General features: G+C 38.8%; 1 protein-coding gene across 1 annotated transcript in view; it reads right to left on the reverse strand.

Annotated features, from left to right (window-relative positions):
- Positions 1-25,866, reverse strand: part of BNC2 (basonuclin zinc finger protein 2) — a 235,648-nt gene that overhangs the window by 84,399 nt on the left and 125,383 nt on the right. Inside the window, exon 3 of the mRNA XM_074166453.1 lies at positions 13,072-13,307. Within this exon, the coding sequence (XP_074022554.1) occupies positions 13,072-13,307 (236 nt within the window). The remainder of the gene's footprint in view (positions 1-13,071; positions 13,308-25,866) is intronic.

The following is a 25,866-nucleotide window of genomic DNA, read 5'->3' on the forward strand; positions in this document are numbered from 1 at the left end:
AAACAATTAACAATAAAGAAAGAATCTTTAGAAACCTACAATGTTTAATTGAAACAGACTTTCTCATGCAGTTCTCACAACAATTCATTCCTTTTCAACTAAAGGGCAACGCTTACAGGAAGGGGACTGTTGTGTGGTCTCAGCTGACCAAGCTGACATACATATATTTATTGAGGCCCCAATTCAGAAAAATATACAAGCATATGCTTAACATTGAATATGTGAGTAGATCTCTGTTGAAGTCAAAGGCATTAACTGCTTAAAACTGGGTAGGTGCTTATGCACCTTGCTGAATCAGGACCAACTTTCTGATAATGACTGAGCAGTTCTCCGGGTAAGAAATTAAATTTGCCTTCCTAGGGCTTTATGTCTCTAGCACCCAATAAGCTGAGAACTCTTTTGGTTTGCATTTTTAAAACCTCTTTCCCCCTGTCTTTCTAGTGTGGTTTCTTTGGTGCCTTGAAAGGGATGAGTCTTCCATTTTCTTCAGTGTAGGAACTACCAGTGTCTCTCTCTACTACCTGGACACATACACAAAGCATATAGAGACTTCATATATTTGTGGCACCTTGCTTCCCATCTTTTGAACTAAGCTGAAAATAGTTATACAAAGCACTGTCATACAATTTCTGGTCTTTTGAATTGCTACATAAAAAAAAAAAAAATAAGGACTTTTGTACAGTGCAGTAGCTGCTGAAATTCCAGTACAATTATCTTGTATGAACTGAGGGCAAATGCTCTGCTGAAGTGAAAGTGAGCACCTTAGAGAGGGACTTACAGACTACTACAACATAAAGCAGATGGATGACAGGGAAAGTCTTACAGACATACACCTACTGTCTGGTGTGACTAGTATTGGAAATTCATACTATATTACTGAAGCTATTATTCAGGCATGGGACTATATGTATACTTTCATTTCAGATTTTCACTTTGAAGCACTTCTGAACCACCTCACACTGGTTTGACATTTAAATTCTCACAAGTGGTTCAAAGCCCATAAAACTTTCTATAGCATTGACATTTTTATCCTGCTCCAAAGAAATCTTAACATTGATATAACAAGCAGTTCCATGCTAATGTACTAGATTTTCATTGATCTATTTGATCCTGCAGGTTACTACTCACCAAAAAAACCCAAACCCAGGCAAAAAAAACTTTGAAAAAAAAATATTTTTTATTATTTCTGTGACTCCAGGAAAAGCGTAAAGCTCAGGTTACTTATGTCACAATGTTTCCATGGCTAAGAAAAATGGTTGCATTGACCGAATGAGAGCTAACTCTTCATTCCAGCTGAACGGGTACTCTTCCGACTACCAGAATAAACAACCTTCTATTTAATAATGGTTATAGGACAGTATTAATACTATATGCAATAATAGTGCACTATGACACAGTAATAAAATAAGCAAATTGAAATATATATGGGGCTACAGGGTTGTTCAGTTCACAACCCATCAAGTACCAGGCTCCAAGAATATATACAAGTAGGCATTATGAGAAACTTACTCTTGCAAGATGCATCTTAACCTGACCACGTAAAATCAACTTGCTAGACATATGTGGCTGGGGGAACACAGGCTCCTCTAGCCACAGCCTCCAAACAAAGGCTAGGAGTGACCAAGTCAAAGATGGTACGCACATCACAAGCAGCTGCTGTTGTGTCTCTGGACCACACCACCTTTGCTGGTGAGTTGTCCCAGAACAGCTTCTTACTTTCTGTAACACCCCGGTTCTCTGCAGTCTCACCACAAATGCAATTGTGTGAGCAATCTGCTACAGACCTTATTAATTCCTCACCTTTTTCCTCCCAAGAAATTTATCTCTGCCTTCAGCTGCGGCAAAAAATGGATGTCATGGGTCTTATATCCATTACCTGACAATATTTTGAGCCTACAAAGGGGAGACAAGAGCTCTGGTTTGCATTCTGTGGTACTGTTTGAAATACTCTTATGAGGAAACCAGTTCACACATGGAAAGAAATTGAATTAGTGCTAGTGAAATTCTTTAAAATTAATTTCATTTTATGGAATTCTTTCAAAAGAGATGGTGGGGAAAAAGCATTTTTGTGGATTGTAACATTATATACTCAGCATGTTTTATTTAGTACTCAAGGAACACTACTGCAGAATAGCCAATTCTTGCAATTTTACCAAAAAACTCTTGATATTACAAGGTGGGTTTTTTCACTATACCTTCTTACTGGAGTTCTTGTGTTGATTTGGTTTTTTTATGTAAAGTAGTTTTCATTTTTCATGGTAGATTTTAAAACAGGAAGAAGCAGCTTGAAAACACAAACTTAACTTTCTTCAATATAAAATGGAAAGCAAAAATAAATTAGATTAAATCTAGTCTTTAAAATCAATTCCCCGATATTCAGAAACTGAATAGACGACCTTCAAATGTTTGAGGCTAGTAAAACAGAAGTGTTTTATGTTAATATACTTACCTTCTATAGTGACTATCCTTTTCTGAAGCCAAGCACTCATTCAGCCATATATTGAGCTAGCTGAACATAGTAAGTTGCCCAGGCATTGTCTTAGCTATTTCCGAACAGAGCCATTCTGTTTTAATGGAAAGCCCAGTGCAACATAAGCTATGTTGCAAGCAACCTGATGAACAGGCTTATTTCCTTTATTCCTATTTGTCAGCACCATATGTCAACTTAGACACAAGTTAAAGGCATCCAATATCCAGACTGCATGGATAAAAATGTAATGATGTTAACTCTACTACCATAAACACATCAATAGGCAAGCTATACAGACACACACAAAACCCAACAAGCTGATATATACAGGGCCAGCAGTCTTAAAAATCTACCTGTCCTACAAGTGGCTTCCTTCTCTGCGGGACAACTGTCAGTCAGTAACATGGGTTTCCACACCCTTCCCATCAGAAGGAATGTAAGACTTCGGGGTGCAATTCTGGCAAGATTCATCATGAAGAACTCAGCAAGACTAGATATAAACAGACATACTTTCCCCTACTAGAAAAGGTACAAAGGAAACAAAAGAAACAAATTCTTCCTCTTCTATTTGCTAAAAAGATTATTAAAAAAATATTTACTGAAACTACTGTTACAGTGGTGGTGATGTTTCAGAATTTGAGTAAAGAACAATCATAATTACACATTCTATTTCATTAGAGGATCTCCAAGCACTTCATAAACATTAATTAACAACATCCAAGTATTAATTGGGATGATTAGAACATTTTGTAAAAGCCGTGGGGGAGGAGAGAAATCAAGCTGAAGCACAAAGGACTCGTGCAGCAAGTTAATATATTAGAGCCAGTAGAATAATACATGTTTCCTGTCTTCAAGTTAAGTATTCAGATTTCTAGGACACGGTGCAAAATGACAACCAAATCATAGAAGATATTTCAGTGCAGGAAAGAAAAGTAAATTTCTTAATTAAAATATAAGAGTTCATCTTCATTAGATTCAAAATGTACCTTGATCAGTAAAAGGGGGTTGTCTGTCTGCATTCAATGGTATGCTCTTACTGCCTAGAAGGCAACAGTAAGTGCTAATGACATTTACCCCTCCTAATAAGAGTCACTCACACTTCACTGTTATTCCTTGTTATTGCTCAGGACAGGCACTAGCACCTCATTGAAAGATCAGTGCTGCAAGGGAAAAAAGTCCCCTTGAGATCCCTTGGACTTCAAGAAAAGCAGTAAATCAACTGATGCTGGACAGATGACAAGTTTGATTCTCTGTGGCCCTTCCTGATTCCTAAGTGTCTGCGAGCCTAAATTTCATAAGTGCCTGAAGCCAGTGCTGACACACAGACAATCAAAACCACCCCTAAACTCAGAGCAAGAGGTGTCTAAACTGGGCAAAGTCTTAAATCCATTAAAGTGCCATGGTCTGGGGACCGTACTCTCTAATTGACTTAATCTCCATTGATATGTAGCTGAATGGTTAATATCACAACCTTATCACCTCCAGGACCATGATTTGAATTCAGTCTGAGGTCCTCTGTGAAAAGAGTAATTTATAAAAAGCAGAAGTTCTAATCTCTGAGCTGTATTTTGTGAGAAGAATTATGTTAATTCCTTGGATTCTTGGCACAACTCACTCCCTTCCACACGCACACACACATTTCCCTTTAATCAATAGCTTTATGCCCTTTTGTTTATTTTATAACAGGTCACTGCATTTATTACAAGACAACTTAGATGGACAGTAACCCCAAGATCTTGTCCTCAACTCAATGTCATTTTTCTTTGACATAGTGCAGGATGCATTCCAGTAGAGGCTTCAACATGGCACTGTCGGCAAGAAAAGTCATTTTCCAGGCTAGGAGGAAAGCCCTTCTCTCCCTTCCCCTCATCCACAGAGAATCAGTCTCAAAACCAGACAGTTTTGTCACATACACTCACAGTCTATCAGAAATATAAATAAAATTTATAGATTATTTAGGTAGGTACATACACATACATATATACATATTTCACAGCAAAACTTCTGTGATCATAAATGGTTAATAGAAATTCAAATACATTCTGAAGCAGGAAAGCTGGAAACAGTTTTCTCCTTGGCTTACCTGCCAAGACCCAAGTTCAGGGCTCTGTTTCTCCTGCAATGCTTGATGGCATCACTCACACCTAAAACAGCCTAGGGAGTGAACTATTCCTCCCACCTCCTTCATCCCCCACTCTGCTTTAGGTGTTTGTGATTTCATCAGCTATCGCAAGAGAAACACAGGACCATGAACTCAGGCCTTGGCAGGTGAAGAGATTTTCAGCTCCATTTCAAAAAGCAAGCGCACATGGTTCTGGCATATGCCTGACAGACCTTCAGTAACAGCCATTTCCATGCTCTGCATCCCAGTAGCTGTGCCCAGCTGCGTGGAACTACGTCAGTCAGTGGGATCTCGGCTTCTCACCCCCAGTACAGTAAACAGTACAAATTCCAGGTAGGAGAAACGCAGCTACACAAAAGTCTCTCTCTATATATCCTTTTTTTTTTTTTTCTTTTGCTCTTTGACAGCCAAAAGTGTTTGCCATTAAAAATGCTGTCTTTGCATTTCTGAGCCATGTGAAACACTATGGTTATAAAGGCTGACTATTTCATAGTAGTCATTAAGAACTAGCATCATGTATACTGCTGTTGATCACCAGGGGTTATACAGCCCTCTGCTTCATTACCCTCACAAGATGCAAGACACAGAGCAGCAATAGCACAGCTCTCCAGCTGCACGTATTCTGGAAATCCAAATGATCTTTGCATGTTACTGAGACATCTGTTGTCATGTATCTTGTCTCGGTGGCATTCAGAAGTGCTATCAAACTCTTTGGTCTTTATTTTTATTCTTTCCTGGTTCAAGTGCTATCGGTTGTGATAAAGAGTCTTGTAGCACTAGCGTGACTGGTAGTGTTACTACTAGAGGTATGGCATCAAAAGCAGCAGGAAGATGTTAGGCAAGTTAGTGCAGACACAGAGAAAATCTGAAAGCACTTCACACTGTAGAACAAGAGGCACTGCTTTGCTCAAACACACAACAATGCTTCCCTCTGGCTCGGCAGTTGTGCTCTGTTTCCCATCTCCCTCTTCAGTCCTTACAGGTTTATCTGAGGTTTTTTCACCCTCTGTTTAGAGATAGGATAGTCACTCCTAGCTTAGTACAGCTAAAATGAATATAAAAGAACAAGGGGCATAGCAGAGAATCTCTGTTCCACAGAAGTGCAGGGGAGTCATGCTAAACTGACTCACATGGGAGAAGAGAAACTCTTCCAGATGATCACAGCCGCAAATATTAGTATGCGGTGGTGCTGTGGGAGGAATGGAAAACTCAGGAGATGGACACATCATCTAACAGATTCTTTTCATCTCTTTGTGTTTAAGAGGCAAAATCAGAGAAGGAGGGGCAGTGAAATGGAGGTGAGGCTGAAGAAGGGAAGATAAGCAAGAAAAAGGGGGGTGTGATTAGAGGCAATGACAACAGAATAAGTAAGTTGGAGTGGAAAGAGAGAGAAGAGGGAACAGACAGGCACAGAGAACAAGAAATAGGAAGGGCACATACTAAAGAGACCCAGATTTGGATCCTATCTGGCAGAGCAGAAGTCTGCATAAATGATACCCAGCTTTGAGCCTTGGTTGCTCTGAGGGCCACTGCTGAAAAACGTAGGAACAAAAGAACACAAGTGTTTAAAATAATTACAGGGGCAAAAACACATGATAGAAGTGTATCTAAAAAGGCTGAAAAAAGTAAATAAAGCTATAAAAGGCTAAATCTTCATTATCAAGTAATGAAATGTGGGTGGCAGTTATTATGGGAATATGAGCTTGCATGTGGAAGACTTTTGTTGTACTTTGCCTTTGTTACAGTCTTTACCAGATAAACCTCTTAAACTTTATCTGTATCAGTTTTACTATACATAAAAAGGGCATAATACTCATAGAGACAGAGAAAGACTGAGAAATGACTAATTCTTAAAACACATGGAAATCCTCCAGTGGTCACAGCTAAACAAGTGCAAAGTATTAATTAAGAGACTGACAAACAGACCAATGAAAAATGAGAAGCAATACAAACTAAATACATGTACAACCTTCACATACAAAAGCAATGGTGCATAATTGTCATCAAACTTTTGCTGGATTGCAAGGCTAAACATTTTTTTCCCCATCGATGTCATCATTTGATTGCCTATTTCTTTTAATTTTCTTTACTACGAATAATATAGCATACTACCTCTTTAAAGGTGTTCTTGTTTCGAAAGAAAAAAAAAGAGTAAATCAACTGATGGCACTTGTAAAAAAAAAAGCTGAGAGAAACTTCATATGACTTGTAATTATAGATAGCAGATGACATTGAAACGAATGTATGATATCATCACTACAATGACCTGACACCACTTGTCTGCCTTAGAAAAGCTGATATCCTCAGAGCTGCTGTTTGTTTATTTTCTTTCTAATGTCCCTTATGTTTAAGCAATGGAGGCTGTTTGACAAGCTGTTTAATTAAATAGCCTTTGCACTTGGGCTCTGTAGCAAAAGTTCAAACATCTTAAAAGGAAGAAAATTAATACAGACAGGAAAGCTAAGACCCTAAAAGAGGTCAGATACCAACAGAATCCATGCTTTTCTGAAATCCTCCACAGAGAAGCCAATGGTGGGGAATATTTGATTTTAAGAACAGTAAAGCAATTTCCATCTGTGCATATGGTTAATATTTCACCTGCTTAGAAGGAATGAGGTGCTAAGGGATTACTCAGAAAAAGAACAGAAAAGAAATTAAGAATGGTATTATTAAAGACACCCAAATTTCTTCTTTAGTCTCCCCCCAAATCTCTTGACCTAATCTGAATGTAAGAATGGTATGCATGAACAATCTAGTTGTGGTAAACTAGGACAGCAAATGAAAACAACTCATTCCACCAAGAGCAACTACTTTTCACAAAAATTTGAGAAATTGTCAGTTTTGAGTAATTGTCACCAATATATGTGAGCATGTAATTTGACTATACATAGAACAAATTTTTCTTTTAAGATCTCAGAACTGAATTATTTAACCTGCACTATGTATTTCACAATTTGAATGAGTTTGTTTTAGTTAATGGGATGTTGTCTTTTGAAAAAACATCTAAATGTCCCTCCTTTTCTGAAAGTGTACTCCTAGCTGACTTCAGTAACTGAGACAGTTGTTCTTGCTCAACAGTTGTTTCAGCACTACAGAATCAACACAGCAATAAGAATAAACCACAGTCCACCCTGGTCATCATCAGAAGAGTTAAGTGAATTCATAACGTAGCAATTGTGTTGATGATCTGTGGGCAAAGAAACACACAACCCCAAGTCAGCAGTGGCAGAGGATGTCATTAATTTCAAAGGTTTTTTTCTTACTTTTAAAATTAGCAGTCTTGACAGTAAAACCACAGAGGCAGGAAAAGCATAATACTCCCATTTCTAGTCTTCCCAAAGCATAAAATGATATCTAATAATTTTGAATTTTATCATATTTCAGCATTGACATTGCCATGGAAAAGATCTTCATTTAGGATTAGTGATTCCCCATGCACTGTCCAGTTCAGGAACTTTTTTAAGTGAGTCACCTTTGGGGTCAATAAAATACCCATACTTTACCAGCTGGGTTTAGTTTCGATTTTGGGTTTTGGGGTTTTTTAAAATAATTTCTCATAGCTGTGAGCGGCACCAGAGAGTCTGGCAGCCAAGACATTGCCTATGAGCTACTGACTATAATTTACTTTTTTTGAGGGAACAATAGTAAGAATGGAAATCCTAGGTCTAGCCCCTTTTCCTGATTCCACCAGTGTTCTGTGCAGTGCCTCTGCTTTCCTCTTTGTACTGTAAAGATAATATTTATTTTCCTCTTTTACACTAAGGGAATACAACTGTTTGATCACAAAACAGTTGAAAAAGTGTTGAGCTGTTACTCAAAACACTGAATCATTATTTGCAAAGAATCAGTTTATGGCCTCTAAGTTGTGGTCACATGTTCTGTCATCTGCAGCTGGACCAGTGCAAAAACTGAATGCCCCAGCTGTTCACTGCTAGTGGCATAATAGTTCTCTAGCCCTTTCCTCTCAGAATAATCAGAGTTGACTTGCACATGTTTAGCAGGAGGATTTTTTAACCTGGCTTGTTTAGAGAGAACCTGGCTAGGGAGCAATTACACATGTAGTTACACTAGCAAATGGGTGGGGTACAGTATTCTCCAGTGATGGAGCTGAGAACAGCTGGCAAAGTTACCTCTTCACTCAGCTCCGCTGGAACCAAACCAGGGCTGGAGACTTACTCACAGTTGAGCTGTTCTTTACAGCAAAAGTAACTTCACCCAAATCAACAGAGCCACTAATCACATCTCTTTGAGTAGCAGGTGCAGAATCTGACCTAAACCAGCTACTGTTGTTGACAGAATAATTTCCCATCATGTAAAGATAGTTGTTGTGCTGCTGTTCCCAAAGAGAAAACCTAAACGCTTACTAACACTACACCAAATCCAGGAATTTAGTTCCCTGAGATAGGTACAGGATAAACAAACCTAGAAACTGAAGTGCTCTGGATGCTTCTGGAGCAGACACAGTCCAGAAAGTTCCCCTATGCAGCAGGGTTTTTTTTTAGGATCACATCTAAAGATGAAAGAACAACTTCTCTTGCAAAACATTAATCCTGTGAGCAATCTGATGAGACTGTTGACCAAATTGTCACTCACTGACATTTCAGAGATAGGTATCTATTCACCAGAAACTGGGTTTATTGCACAGAGGCCAGAGAAAGCTTGCCAGGTCTTAATGCCTTTCAGCCGTTACTGGCAATGTTGTGACTGTACCAAATGTGAAAGGCAGTGTATCACATTACCTCCGCTGGCTTCAGGGTTCCTCCGTTTCCTGTCCTCCATTAATGCATCTACTGAATGAAGCAATAAATACCACATTTTTCTCTTCCCACTGCTTTTTAATTTGCTATTTAGAAACATTATTAGTCAAAATGAGGGTATTACAAATAATCCCACCCACCTTGAAGCACTAATACACAGTTAGAGAGAGGCACTGGTTTTCGCTTTTTTCTTGAGTGGAGCAAACGGTGAGATTTTTCTCAAAAGTTACTGAGAAAAAGTATTTTCTTTTTTCATGGGAAGAAGGGTTCCATTATGGATCTTGAACAGAAAAGAAAATATCTGGCAATACTAAAATAATTGATTTTGAGTGGATACATCTACCCTAAGATTTCTCTCCCCACACCTCAAAAAAAAAAAAAAAAAAAAAAAAAAGGGAAAATGTTAAAATATTTTAACACTTTCGTAATGATTCAGGGGAAATTCAGCACAGATTGATGTTTTAGACCTTCCCAAGGCATGAAACTCTGGTTTTGTATCAGCTTCACAAGTCTTTTGCACTGAGGTTAACTGGTGAACACTGGAACTTGAATCAGGACTAAGTATTCTGGAATCTGTCACAATCATTCCCTTTCTCTATTCTGTTACTTCTCTTACTCCTTTCAGAAGAGACTTAGGATACAGAGTCTGTATGCTTCAAATAAGTTTTGTATTTATGAGCAAGTGTTCCCAAAGCTACTAACATTCTTTTTTATCCACACCAAACAGTGATATTCATCATTTTGTCAAATTACAAGTTTATATTATTATTTTTATTAGAGACAAACAAGCTAGTTTACTGGTTTACGCTTCTCTAACTACAGCATTATAGCAAATTTAAACCTTTTCCTAGAGATATATATTTGTGTATTTGATGTACAATGAGTATGCACGAATGTATGATAAACTTACCAGCACTGACTGGACTAGGTTATTAACTTAGACAGGTTTGTACAGGAAAATTAAAAAGGACTCAACTTCTAGACTGAGAGTCAAATGCTGAATTCACTGCATGACAGCCTACGAACGATCCCATAGCTCTGTGATATTCTGGATGATTTCTTTTGGTACTTGATACTTTTGATTCTCCTATAGGAGGCTCATGCCTTTTCATCAGAATCTTTTTGTGGGGAAAAGCTGAATCTGAAAGCCTCAAAAAATTCTGTGAAGAGTTCAAATTCTATAATGATGAGCTTCATGGAACAACACCTTTTGCTCAAAGAAGACATTACCTGTAGTTCTTATCTGTATGCACTTTTACTGTGCTAGTGTTACTACACATTTCCTTTCAAATTTCCCTGCATGCCTCTTTTCTCCTTTTTATCTTAGCTGCGATAGAGATACTTTTAAAAGCAGACTATTTTATTATCAAAGATTGGATTAATTTCCCTAAGATTTCTCTTCATACATGTTTTCCTAAGCAGTTTCCCTTTTCTGCTATATACTGAGCTTCCTAGCTGTAAGAGAAACAAAATGCATTTTTTGCCCAGAGAGGCTGTGGAGTCTCCATCTCTGGAGCTACTCAAAAGCCACCTGGACATGGCCCTGGGCAACCACCTTTGGGTGGCACTTGCTTGGGCAGTGGGGTTGGGCAAAATTCCCCTTCCAACCTCAACCAGTCTGTGATTCTTTGAAATCAGAGAACTAAACTAGTAAGGAGGCTCAACCACACCTATCATAGGTCTTCATTCACCCACTAACAGAATCCACAGCCGAGCACTAACCAAGTCAATATGTGGCAAGACTGTAACAGCTGCCCCTGATAATTGTTCTCCTTTAACTGACATAATATTCAATATACTGTTGTTGAATGTAGTAATGGTACAATTCATGCCTTGAGGGCTACAATGTGATTGAGTTTTAGCCAGGTAACTCTGACCTAATGGTGTATTATAGGCCTTTACACGACTCAGATGCACAGGTCACAATCTCACTCTGTATAAATGTCTATGTATATTACAAGCCATTCTTGCATATATTAATACCATTACATTAAAACAAATTAAAACAAAATCAACATGAGCCTGATTCTACAACCTTAAAAATAAGAAAACTACTGATTTCAGTCACTGAAAGGGACAAGGGACACTGAATTACATTCTGTGCTTGTACTATATTATACCTAACTATTAATTGCATTTTGTAAACAGCAATTTTCCAATGTATCTTAGAAAGGATGCATTTTTTTACATGTATCCCTCCACAAATCATATTTCTTCAGCCCTCTTGATCAGTAGCATTCAGAATCAGGAATCTAAAATATGATGCAATATGCACAAAATGCCATCACAGTAGGTATCTTTATAGGTATCTATCACATATCTATCTAAATATCACATATCTATCTAAATTATATATCGTATGTAATATCTATAGATACATATGCATCCATATATATCATACGAACATCTATAGATATCTACTGTATAAACATCATGGATACAAATTTACATGTAAGTTTTAGACTGGTAATGGCAAAAATGGATTCTACTCTATTTGAACATGTGTAACATTTAGCTTTTACAAAATAGATGACTGAGAAAATCCTAAAACAATTAAAGAGCTCCATTCTGTATGTATCCTAATAACAATAACAGGATCTCATTATTAAAGTAATAGACTTTTTATTACTCTTCTTCTAGGACTGTTCTGCAACTCAGAACACTTCTCTGGAAAAATCTGTGTACAGAGCATTTAAGAAAATATTTAAGAACACAGAATATGAAGGTTTCCATAGAATCATATAAGGCTAATTCACGTGTTTCACACAAAGGACAGAAAACTGAAGAGGAATTAAAAAATAGTCAGAGTTCCACAGAGCAGGAAGAAAGATTCCTGTATTTTCTATATAGTGCCAAGCATGCTATCATTGCCTAAGAAAGTACAGGAAAAAATCAGAACCTAGAATTTTCAAAGTTTTTCTGGCATGTCCACTTCAGTAACTGGATGACTTCTCGATGAGGTAGAGCTCCCACAAAGTCAGGAGCAATTAAGAAAACTCAGAAGCACATAGTATTAGATTCTCAATCAGAAATAATCTTACAAAATGCAATAATTCACTTTGGAACCCAACAGATGATGAAATTTTTCAGATAAACAACCACACACATTCATGACAATACTCATAAAGCAAGCCTGTCCATTTTTTTATTTACTTATTTTATGTTTTGTTTGCTTATCTTATCTTAACCAACCCGCATTTAACACTTTATTTAAAACTACCTTTTTAAAATGACCTTATAAACAAGATTTTCCCATGTACATATTACACTGTAAGGATACTTCCCAACAGAACCACGAACACAATCCCTGTTTCATCTACTCCTTATTAGATATCTCACTACAAAAGGAAAGAAAAGATGAAGGAGCTGCTGATTTGGATCTTAATTTCTGAAGTCAAACAGTAGCCCTTGAAAACTTGCCAGATGCCTTTGATGACCAAAGCAGGCTTGCAGCTAGCTAACCTCAGTATTTGCAGTATTTAAGGTATTTCCTACAATAAGTGTAAGCAAAGACAAATAAATACTCCAGTATGAAGAAACCTGCATTTTTTAGCTTAGGAAAAATTGAATATTTTATTTTGCCAGCACCATCACTCGTCTTCAACATGCCATGCTTAATTTACTTCATATCATTCTGTCTCTGTGGGTGCATGATCACTATGTCTGTACAAAGAAAAAATTAAGTTAACTGGGTTAGAAACATGCTTTGCTTTATTTCCTACCTGAAGGATGTAACCTCGAACATAGTCTCGAAGTGTCCAGCCTAAGCCGTGTAGAATATGCAACACCTCCTCTTGCTTCAGTACACTGAAGAGTCGGTCAAGTAGTATCTTCAGTCTTACTGGCACAGCCTGAGTACCGTAGAGCATCAGGCTGCTGATGTCAAACACAACATTGGACTGCACAATCTCCACTTGGGTTGGGTGGTAGAGGTGCTGAGTACTAAGCTTGTCCAAGGCTGAAAGAAAAGGAGTTAAGTATAAGAGAAGAGCCAAAGGGAAGACAAGAAAATAATCCCAAATAATGGTCTTAAAAGATTGAATTTGGCAGATGCATTTATTTTCCAGAGAAATATCACCTGGATGATTCATAGAATCATAGGATCACAGAACGGTTTGGGTTGGAGGGGACCTTAAAAGTCATCTAGTCCAACCCCCACTGCAATGAGCAGGGACATTTTCAACTAGATCAGGTTGCTGAGAGCCCCGTCCAACCCCACCTTGAATGTTTCCAGGGATGGGGCATCTACAACCTCTCTGGGCAACCTGTGCCAGTGTTTCACCACCCTCCTTGTTAAAAATTTCTTCCTTACATCTAGTTTGCATCTACCCTCTTTTAGTTTAAAGCATTACCCCTTGTCCTATCACAACAGGCCCTGCTAAAAAGTCTGCTCCCATCTTTCTTATAAGCCCCCTTTAAGTACTGAAAGGCTGCAATACGTTCTTCCCAGAGCCTTCTCTTCTCCAGGCTGAACAACCCCTGATCTCTCAGCTTGTCCTCACAGGAGGAGTGTTTCATCCTTCTGATCATTTTTCTGGCTCTCCTCTGGACCAACAGGTCCATGTCTTTCCTGTGCCAAGGACTACAGAGCTGGACGCAGTACTCCAGGTGGGGTCTCACCAGAGTGGAGTAGAGGGGTAGAATCACCTCCCTCAACCTGCTGGCCACGCTGCTTTTGATGCAGCCCAGAATATGGTTGGCTTTCTGGGCTGAGAGAGTACACTGTCAGCTCATGTCAAGGTTTTCATCCACCAGTACCCCCAAGGCCTCTTGGCAGGGCTGTTCTCAGTCCCTTCAGCTTATATTGATACTGGGGGTTGCCCTGATCCAGATGCAGGACCTTGCACTTGGCCTTGTTGAACCTCATGAGGTTCACATGGGCCCACTTCTTGAGCTTGCCCAGGTCTAGCATGTCAACTGCACCACTCAACTTGGTGTCATCTGCAAATTTGCTGAGGGTGCACTCGATCCCACTGTCTATGTTACTGATGAAGATAATAAACAGTGCTGGTCCCAATACAAACCCCTGAGGGACACTACTCATCACTGAGTGATTCTTTCTCAGATGCAGTCTGAAACAGGCCTTGTGTCCAAATGTCACTATTAACTTTAATTCCTACAGCAGAAGGGTGCTCAGCTGAGCCCCAGAGACTACAATACTCATAACTTCAAAAGAAATTAAAGAAAATTTGATTAACTGATGACCAAGACTGAAGCTATGCAGAATCAATTGGGACTGTTAAAGGTTTGACACTTAACCTCTAGGGGAAAGAAAGATAAGAGGTACACCCTAAACCCCAGCCTTTTAAACATGTTAAAAATTAGTCCCCTGATTTACCATAAATTCTATCATGAATTCACTGCTCTTTGAGCTGACTAGGTTTTCTTACTCTTCTGTGTGAATGTCATGTTATTCACTGTGATATGAATAATTTAGAGATGAGGGGAGAGGAAGTATGCAGAATGAAGGTAATTGTTATCCCCTTGTGAAGTTAAATATGATAGAATTGCATAAGACATCATGCAGTATCAATGTTTACATTTAATTTTCTTTCCATTTTATGGACTATGTTGCATCACCTAAGCTTCTCACTGCTTATTTTAAAAAAAACTTTCTGCGATTTTAAAATAATTTTATAGGGACTTCTTCTCTTGTACTTTGGTTTCTTCTTGGCTTATGGTCACTGGAGAGTTCATGTGCTCTTGATAAATTGCTTTCTTATATCCAGAGCGCAAAGGCCCTTATCATTTACTTGCTGGCTTCATTCAACACATTTACTCCAAGGAATACTTTGTCAAAGAGTTCTGGTTTCCTCATACTTCATCTCTTGCAACTGATTTGTCTGATCTTTCCTATTCTAGTGGTTAAGTCAACTTTGAATAAATAGCTTTAAATATTAATTTAACATTTGAAAAAGATAAGGAATTGGCAAGCCTAGGGACTGCAGTCCGATGTCTCTCCACAGGACATTTACACTGCAGAATGTGAAGGGTGGGATTTTTCTTCCAAAAGCTCTTCCAAAGTACTTCAGCTGTATAGGCTTCATGATGTGGGATTAATTTATTTGCATGGTCTAATGAATGTGATTTGACTGAAGCTTAAACAAGTCAAATACTTTCCTACATTTTTTTGGGCCCTTTTTTGTATGATATTTTTGTAACATGGTTGTTTTGCTACTACCATAACAGATATGTCATCAACGTACTCTGCTAGGAAAGCCTAGAAAATTGATTTTGTTACTGTGCAGGCTGTGCTGTATGTGTGCTGATATGTATATATGTGTACATGGGGGACAGCGAAACCTCTTGGAAGGGTAAAATAAAGTAAATTATTAATATTTTTTTAAAAAAAACACTACTATTGCAATAAGAATGCTGTGAATAATAATAGTATTGATAGATCTAACACCTTCTACTAGACTATCAAAATAATTAAGCAGATCTGGATCACTTTGAGCTTTCCACCCTTAGTCTTATAGAATAAGAATAGGGTCCAAAGAGGTTAACTGGCTTCTCCAAGTTTACACAAATTCAGACCAGATTCAAGAACTGACTGAATATTTTCTGAATACTCAATGCTTTTTAATCACTGCATCATACTGTATTTCTAATATGTCTTACTATTTGTTTTTGTTTCTCTTTCCTTTACAGTAAACCCTACGCCTGCAGTGAAGAAAATCAAGTTCCTCCAACTAAAGACGACTTGGCTTGCCGAAGATTTTAAGGTCATGATTCTACTTTGGCTCAAGTCAGAAATGACCGTAAGATGTCTTTATCTAAAGGCTATTGGGTGGATTATAAAACTAATAGCTAGAATGAGATTACAAAACTCTACAGATGTTTACCCACTTCACGTAATGTGACCATTCTAAGGATAGTAGCTTTGGAATGGCCGAGATGGAATAGAAGTGAAAAAAGAAATAAAAAAGGTCCTTTTAAATTATTAAGCACACTCTTTGACCAGCGGACATAAATTTTTACATGATACCCTGTACCATTCCATTTATCTGCAACATTTGTTTTCAAGCAGTATTATCTATAGGTATCCACTTCTCAAAACACACAAACAAATAAGAGTTAGTCCAGTGTTGGATTAACATTCCAAGTGACAGTGAAATTATCTCCAATTTTGATTTGTGGCCTTATTCTGTACATTATGCAATAAACAAATCAGCAGTGAATTTTATCCTTTTGAAGTACAAGTCAGGATATGCACTGAAGTGTGTAATTTATAACACAACGAAGCATATATTTTTGCATGGGTGTGTAAGAACATTTTCAAACTAAAAGCAGACCTCATGCTACAGACACAAAAAAAAAAGAAAGAAAAAGTTGTACATGAAGCGAAAGGAAATGCACTTGCACCCATATGAGAAATAATAGTATGGCAAGCATCCGAAATTCTTACAGACCATTGACTATTGAAACCCTTTGCACTCGGCAGGAGAATGAAACTTTTCACTATAATTTGTAATTTATAAAAAAAAACCTCGTTTCTTTAAAAGACATTGCTGAGGAAATGGTTGACGGAGAGAAGTTGCTTTCTGTAGCACTTCTAACTGATTTCTTCTCTGGTATCATTAGTGAACTAATGCTGGTGTTCTAGCTGTATTCAAGAGATCATTTATGTTGTTAGACACATACTTTTTCAAATAAGAGATAAGAAAAGGACCTAAGTCTCATTGTTGGTTTTTCTGTAAGGACAAGATTATTAACTTAACCTTCTTGCCAAATCTCAGAGTAGAAAGTCTTATTCTGCTGTCCTGACTTGCCCATCTAATTTCATTATAAAGCATTCCTCATCATTTTCTATTCTGAACTACTGATTCAATTTCTATATGCTAATGAACAATGCTGTGTTTCACAGGTGAATACATTCAACAGTATCTGCAGCAGCGTATGATTTCATGAGTGCTTAGGACACTTCAAGATGAAACAGGCTGTATAAAATCATACCTGAAAAATGACATAAACAGATGTGTCCTTATTAAGAAGATACCAGTGACTGAACATCATAAACGACACATTAAAAGTCCCTTCCTAGGAGGAAGCATGAGGTATTAATTATACTTCTTACACTTTCAGAGTGCTCAAAAGTTCACCCAACAAAAGCCTTAACACGTTTGTGACTTTTTGGTCACAACCTGCACAATCTTTTCCAAAAACATGACTAGGATGGGTTCAGCTAGGTGCTTAAATGAAGAAGGCTACCTTTAAACAGCCCAATCCAATTCTTAGCACTGCCCGATAGTCTGAATTCTTTACCTCAGTGTGAGTGGAAAGCTGTTCCATGATAGAGGAAGAGGAGATCTAATGAATCTTAAAATCATCTACTTGCTGAGTAATTGACTTTTTTGTGAAACAGCCTAAAAAGCACCTTGTGTTTTATTATAACAACATACAGCCAAGTAACATTTCCATGGTGAAGTCTAAATTTCAAGTAATTGCTTCAGAAATTTTAACTATTAAAAAAGGGCGGGAGGGGGGGGCAAAAAATTATTGGATAATTAGTCGAGGAATTAGGAACCTTTCAGTACTGTTTTTCTTACCTAACTCTGAAATATCAAGTAGGTACCATAATAATTTAGACAATTTAGAATATCTCAGTTGGAAGGGACCTACAGCGATCATTTAGTCCAACTGCCTGATGTCTCCAGGGCTGACCAAAAGTTAAAGCCTATTATGGAGGGCATTGTCCAAATGCTTCTTAAACACTGACAGACCTGGGGCATCAGCCAACTCTCTCGGGAGCCTGTTCCAGTGTTTGACCACGCTCTCAGTAAAGAAATGGTTCCTAATGTCAAGTCTAAACCTCCCCATGTTGGCTTATTCACTCCTCCCACAACACCCGCCCACCCCCAGATTTTACAGACACTGCTCAGTGTAATCTGAATTGTAAAGAGAACTTTGAAATTGATACAATGTCCGTCTTCGCATTACAGCCTGCAGAATTCTTATTATGCAAAATTCCAGCAAAAGACTTTGGACCTATTTGTAATGAATCAATGAACAAACTTTTATGTTCCATTTGTGGGTTTGGGGTCTTTTTTTGTTTGTTTGTTTTAATATAGTAAAATAGGGATGGGAAATATAACTTCACAAACTATATTTTATTCTAGTTTGGGACCCTGTGTAATTCAAAGGAAATTAAGTATAAAGATACATTAAAATAAAGCTCAAACACTTGTTCAATTTATCAAAAGACAGACTATAAAGACAAAATCTTTCATTTCATCTATACTGTGGCCAGTTCATAGTCTCAGCTATGCAAATTTACTCATTGACCTTAGACCCCTTACTTCCCCTACATGTGCAATGGACAAGGTCAACTAAATCAAAAGCCATGCTTCTGAGTGGATTCCATTTTGTTAAGCGAAAGAAATACAAGTATGCAGTGATGAATTTTGTATTTTAGAGGTCTCATATTATTTTTTGAATAGCTACAAAAATGCATGACATTTTTCCTTTACTGAACATAAAAGAATTTTAAATATCCTAGTTTTAATGCAATTGGAGCTGTAAATACACATACCACTTCATAATTTCCTGATACTAGATAAATATTTAGGTATCTTAGAAAGGGATGAAAAGGTCTAGTGAAACCCTTTCTCTCAGCTGATTTGCCCGGCTGTGTGTCTCAGAACACCACAAAGAAGAATTGGTAAGTTGCAGTGTACAGATCATTATGGATCTCATTTCATTTCAGTTTTAATTTGGGGTCTGCAATAGTTCCAGTCTTGATTTTCTTGCTTTTCTTGATTTTAGAAAAGTTCCACTCTTGATTTTCTAGCTAGTTCTCTAGATACCAAAGAGGTATACACTTGGAGTGCGTACAGACATATATATGACAATACAGAATTTTATAAGCATCATCATCTTTCCAGATTACTAGATTTTTTCAAGGGTCAATAGGAAAATGAAAAAGAAATTTTATGTAGTCTGTGTCCAGACAAAAACAGAGAGTTTTCCAGACTTTTTTAAGTATCTGTATAACTGAGCCACTTTCTGCAGCAAGAGAAACTGAAGTTGGCAGACAGATTAAATATGCAATACTGACATAGAAAGATTCCATAATGCTGTTGCATCAACAGCATGTCGAGTATGGTAAGACGGATACAGTATTATTAATGGCAACATGAGGCACTGGAGTTTGCTATTGATTTTAGTAGTGAAGATGAACAGCTCCACATTTTTCAGCATTCAAGATTTTCTTCTTTTCCATCAACCATGGAACAAGAAGTAACAAATCCTTTCAAGAACAGAAGGTAGCTTATGAACAACTAAAATGCTGGAGGGTCAGGCAAACTACTAGTCATAAGAGGTGGTCTAAGCTAGCTCCCCCCAGGCAGATTTAATACTGCCTGTAACATGGTGTAATGTGGTGCACTTTGTAAGTGAAAAAAATCACGCCGCAAAAATATCATGCTTAGAAGGTGAATAAGAACAAGAAAACTTGCCAGTGTCTACTGAATGGCTGAAATATTTTCATGGTGTAGGAAATTATCCCATTCACCCTGGCACAAGTGAAGAGAGCACGGGACATTAACATTTAAATGGGTGGGTAAACATCCTGAATCAGTTTCAGTATAAATTCCAGCTACAGCATGGCATCCTTTGGTGATCTCCATTTCACTTCTGTCTTCATCCCTTTCACCAGTTAATCCAGATAGAAGAGAAACATGCACTAAGGAACTAAGGAACATTAAGGAAATACATGGATTTCAAAAGATCATGGAAGGAGAGTAAGTACAGCATATTCTGATTCATAGGTAAAACCAACTTTTCCTTCTGCCTTTTACTGTATTTAAAAGTTAATAATGGAAATGATTTGCCAAATGCATTTAGTCTCTGACAGGGACACATATGTGATCTTCTAATTTACAGCTTGCATGTACAGATGTTCACACTTAGTAAAAGGATTCTTAATAGCATTTTAAAATTAAATGTGTGTTGATAATGGGTGTTTCAAACCCAAACAACACAGCAACTAAACTGATAAATGTCTTCATGCCTCACCATGCCTCATGGTCTAACAACATTTTTATAACAGATCAAAAAAAACCCCTGCACTTCAGTTGCATGTACACAAAATAAATGTTATTAAAAAAAGTCTGAATGAAAACTTTCATTAATTTTTCTGTCTATGATCTGATTCCAAGTTGAAACATTTAGATTGCTACTAGGTTTATGTAGCCGAAAGCAGAACCACAGTTTGTTCACAGACGTTGCTTGCTGTCTGCAATTTTTTTATCCCTTTGCAAAACTTTGAACCCCATCCAGCTTTGACACACTGCCTCTTCAGTTAATAACTATCAAGTTTCCCCTTGTCTCCTGTCTACTTTTCTTTGAGGCAATTGCGCACTCAGCACCCCGAGATAATAACACACATCTATAAGATAAAAGCAATGGCATTAATGTAATTGTCTGCCTTTCTCTCTTTAGCCTAATCTTTTTTTTCCTTCAGTTTTGACTGCCTCTGTGACACCTGTTTTTGTCTCCTCTGATCCTACGACAGGTTTTCCGCTGACAAGGTTTTTGCCTGACAGAGATTCTGCCAGACAAGAACATAATAAAATATGAAGAACTGCTTGTCAGAGTTTCTGCCAATGCTCACATGAAATAGGGAAAAAAAAAACCCTGACTTTTTTTTTTAAAGGGGCCCTGTGCTTGTCGCTTTTGGCCTGTCAGGAAAACAGCCTCCCTGGCCAATTCCTGCAAGCCAAACAGGTGTTTTCTTTTATGTTTTCCTTCTATAGAAAAAAACTTTTTCTTCAATAGTGGAAAACATATTTACAGATAAAAAAAAAAAAAGACCCCAAAATGTTTTTTCCTTACTTCTTGCTTGTAAAATGAAGGTTAGACCTAACTTTGTATACTGGTACCTCATGAACATGTTTTTAATTCAGAATTGACCCCTTAAATAAATAAATAAACTGGTAGGCTTTTTCTGCCTCCTCCTTCTTAATAGCTAATGTGTTCAAAGGAACAAGCTGTAAAGGACCCTTATTCCAAGTTCTCAGGAGAACATCTGGGTTACTAAACATTTCCTGCCTGGACATACTGCATGAATGAAGACACCTGACTATGGGGACCATGATAGGGAAGATAAGACAGAGCCTCTTCTCTTCTGTGGGATTTGGACCTTGCAGTCCTCTCCATCAGTGTGTGCATTTGTGCCTATGTGCAGGACTTCAGCACTGATGATTACCCTGATGAAGAAACATGTGTACATTAATCCTGCGAGCATCCCAACCCGCAGCTGCTTTTGTGTGTTTTAGTATCATCTGTCACCTCTGTAGAGACAGCAACTATTGATCAGTCCATGATGTCGTGGCCCTGAGTGCACTAACTGGCCTTCATTGTGCTGGCCAGTCTCTTTGAAGATCTTCACCCTGCGTTCTCAGACTATGGTTCCAGGACCCCAGCTCAGGCCTGGACCTTCATTCCCTACCTAAGATACATTGTAGAAGTGCCTTTCTGTAGTCCTGTCTTCTAAATGACCATCAGACACATGTTACAGCCTGGTCTTCAGCCCTCTCTCTGGCCTCACCTTCTTTTGTTCCTGATCTGACTTATTAACTTGTCATGCCAAAGGTTGCCGATGGACCCAGTTACCAACACATTGTTCATTCTACTGTGGTCAGGCCTGGAGGAACTGTGCCAATGGTGCAGGGATGGCCAGTGCTACAGTTGCCCTTGACTCCTGGCTCAGACCTCTTTGTTGGGCAGCTCCACTTTCGCCACTCCTCAACACATGGATTGACAGTGTCGCTACTGAAACCTACAATTTATAATGGAAGCCACTAAATTAATACAACTCTTCCCATTACCTTGACTAGTCATTCATCTTCTATCTTTCCTATCTCATCTCCAAAGCCAAATGCCCCCTTCCTATCTGCCATTAACACCTTCTTAAAAATATTCTCTCCCTTAGTAAAGATGAGATAGGAGGTACTATGTATCTTAATGGTCCTAATAACATCTGCTTGACATACTGTATACAGTGAGACAAAATTGCATTTGGGAGTCCTGGATTGTGGTCTGGGTTTGGTAGATTTCCGTCTTAATCCAAATGCACCTCAAGTTCCATTAACTATGATTTTTCCTCAGAGGTCAGTACTGGGACCAGTGCTGTTTAACATCTTTGTTGGAGACATGGACAGTGGGATTGAGTGCACCCTCAGCAAGTTTGCCAATGATACCAAGCTGTGTGGTATGGTCAACACACTGGAGGGAAGGGATGCCATGCACAGGGACCTGGACAGGCTTGAGAGGTGGGCCCAAGTGAACCTCATGAGGTTCAACAAGGCCAAGTGCAAGGTCCTGCACCTGGGTTGGGACAATTCCAGGAACAAATACAGGTTGGTAGGAGAATGGCTGGAGAGCAGCCTTGAGGAGAAGGACTTGGGTGTGTTGGTGGACTAGAAGCTCAACACGAGCTGGCAATGTGGCTGGCCACAGAAAGCCAACTGCATCCTGGGCTGCATTGCCAGCAAGAGCAGGGAAGTCATCGTGCCTCTGTACTCGGCACTGGTGAGGCCTCACCTTGAGTACTGTGTTCAGTTTTGGGCCCCTCACTACAGGAAAGACATTGAAGTGCTGGAGCGTGTCCAGAGGAGAGCCACCAAGCTGGTGAGGGGTCTGGAGAACAAGTCCTATGAGGAGAGGCTGAGGGAACTGGGCATGTTTAGTTTGGAGAAGAGGAGGCTGAGGGGAGACCTCACTGCCCTCTACAACTACCTGAAAGGAAACTGTAGAGAGGCGGGGGTTGGCCTCTTCTCCCAAGGGAATAACGACAGGACCAGAGGAAATGGTATGAAGCTGCGGCGAGGGAGGTTTAGATTAGATATTAGGAAGAATTACTTTACTGAAAGAGTGGTCAAGCACTGGAACAGCCTGCCCAGGGAGGTGGTGGAGTCACCATCCCTGGAGGTATTTAAGAAACGTGTAGACATGGCTCTTCAGGGCATGCTCTAGTGCCCGGGATTGTTGGTTTGTGGTGGGGTGTTGTGGGTGTGGGGTTTAGTTGGTGGGTGCTTTTTTTTTTGTGTGTGTGTGTGTTTTTTTGTTGTTGTTGTTGTTATTTTTTTTTGGTTTTGTTTTGTTTGCTTGTTTGTTTGTTTTTGTGTGTTGTGGTTTTTTTTTTTTTGTTTTTTTTTTTTAATGTGGTTGGACTCAATGATCTCAAAGGTCCCTTCCAACCACTAATATTCTGTGATTCTGTGATTCTGTGATTAAAAGAAGTGTGGCCAGCAGGTCGAGGAAGGTAATTCTACCCCTCTACTCTGCTCTGGTGAGACACCACCTAGAGCACTGCGTCCAGCTCTAGAGTCCTTGGCACAGGAAGGACACGGACCTGTTGGAATGGGACCAGTGGAGGGCCATGAAGATGATCAGAGGGCTGCAGCACCTCTCCTATGAGGACAGGCTGAGAGAGTTGGGATTTTTCAGCCTGGAGAGAGAAGGCTCTGGAGAGACCTTATAGCGGCCTTCTAGTACCTAAACGGGGCCTACAGGAGAGATGGGGAGGGTGGTGAGGCACTGGAACAGATTGCCCAGAGAAGTTGTGGGTGCCCCATCCCTGGCAGTGTTCAAGGCCAGGCTGGATGGGGCTTTGAGCAACCTGGTCTAGTGGGAGGTGTCCCTGCCCATGGCAGGGGGGCTGGAACTAGATGATCTTTAAGGTCCCTTCCAACCCAAACCATTCTATGGTTCTGTGATTCACAGAAAGTCTGTGTTGAAAGGGATTTTTGCAGACTGTCTGGTGCAGCATTCTATTGAAAGCAGGGGCTCAGATTAGGTTATATCTGGCCCTGTCAAGATGAGTCTTTTATATTTACAGCGGGGGTAATTCCACCACTTCTCCAGGCAACCTATTCTGTCACTTTTGCAGCCTTGAAAGCTGTTATGAAAATGCAACAGGCATTGCCCACCTGTTAACATCATTCTGTTTGGATGGAGGACTGTGTTGTAGAGGCATTTCACAAAGGCAAGCCAAGACCTTGGTGGTGTTTCAGTTTAGGTTGTAATTCTGGTTCAAGCCTATGAAATGTTTTCCCACATGTGCTAAACCACCTCACTTTTTCCCAGGAAAACCTTCTGTCCTAAAGTTTCTGACAGCTGAAGATGTTCAGACTCTGGGAAGACTGGTTCATAGAGCTAGTTCTACCATTCATAAACATCAGTCTTTCCCACTCCAATTCATGTACTGTAACCATTTCACAAAGCTCTTGTTAAATATACTTCAGAAAAATTGACTGTAATCAATTAGAATATAATTAGAGAAGTCTTTGAGACTCGTGTTATACATTTCTTGTGTTATCTTTTCTATTTCTAAAATCCAGATGGAAATGGGATAATAAAGTAACGCTATTGTCTGCTAAATTAATCTGGGGCAAGCTTCCTCATAATGCTACAGCTCAAATTGAAATTCTTCCTAGTAGGTAAAGAAAAAAAATATGTTTTTTCCATTGAATTTCACATTTGCAAAACAGAAAGCTGAGGTAAAGTTACCCATGGTATTATTGTTACTTTGTAACATCTGAAAGCAGTATGAATTTTTTATTCTGGCAGTCAAATCACATTTTAACCTTATGAAGCTATATGGAATGGAGTGGTAGGGTTTGTTTCATTTAGAGCTCTTTCAATTTGTGTTCTGCTTAACCCAGTGAACTCTAGTTAATTAAGATGTTCCTATAAACAATTAAGCTTCTTGTAGGATCGTTAAGAAGATATAAAATTTATGATGTAATAAAGTGTAATAAAATGATAAAGTGGTTAGCACATCACAGCAATTCATGTGCAGCAGCATAGGTGTTAAAAGAGACAAGTAAGCAGGTACTGCTTAGCACCTAAATGCCCTGGAGAATTGTGGATGCATGTTGCAGAAGTCCACCACTGCTGCCCCATAAATCCACTGGTGATTTCTACTCTCAGGTCCCGCAGAATTTATCCTGCTCATCTGGGAATCAAGCAGCGAGCACCAGACACTGTTTTGCTCCTATCTGAAGCTATGCCATGTAGTGAATTTCCTATCACCACACTTAAGGGGGCCAGATCAAGGGTTTTACTGACTACATTTCCAAAAAGCAGTCTCTACCATGTCTAGAAAGAAGAATTCCAACTACTAACTAAAATATAATTGCTTTTATTGTCTTTGTTCCACCTTGCACATAGCAAGTCTATTTTTTTTTTCCTTACTGGATTCTCTCTTTAAGAGGAAGGTGTAAGACATCATTGTCCAAGACATCTCCTAGCATTTTATCCTATGATATTGGGTGTACTACATGGGATGTAAAATGCAAATTCAGTAATGACGGGCACCAAGTAACAGTATCGTGCACTTTTGAAATACCTTTAGTCTAAACCTCTCTGGGCATTTTATAGCTAGTCAAGGGAGATCATAGCTGTAACAGAGGCCTTATACATATTTCAGAGTTGCCAAGGAGTATCTGATGGTATTAATGCCAGTTCTGTGAGAGTACAAAGCGTGATTAGTTAATGAGAAGTTTTTCAGA

The sequence above is a fragment of the Numenius arquata genome, chromosome Z (assembly GCF_964106895.1).
Source record: "Numenius arquata chromosome Z, bNumArq3.hap1.1, whole genome shotgun sequence".
Taxonomy (NCBI): domain Eukaryota; kingdom Metazoa; phylum Chordata; class Aves; order Charadriiformes; family Scolopacidae; genus Numenius; species Numenius arquata.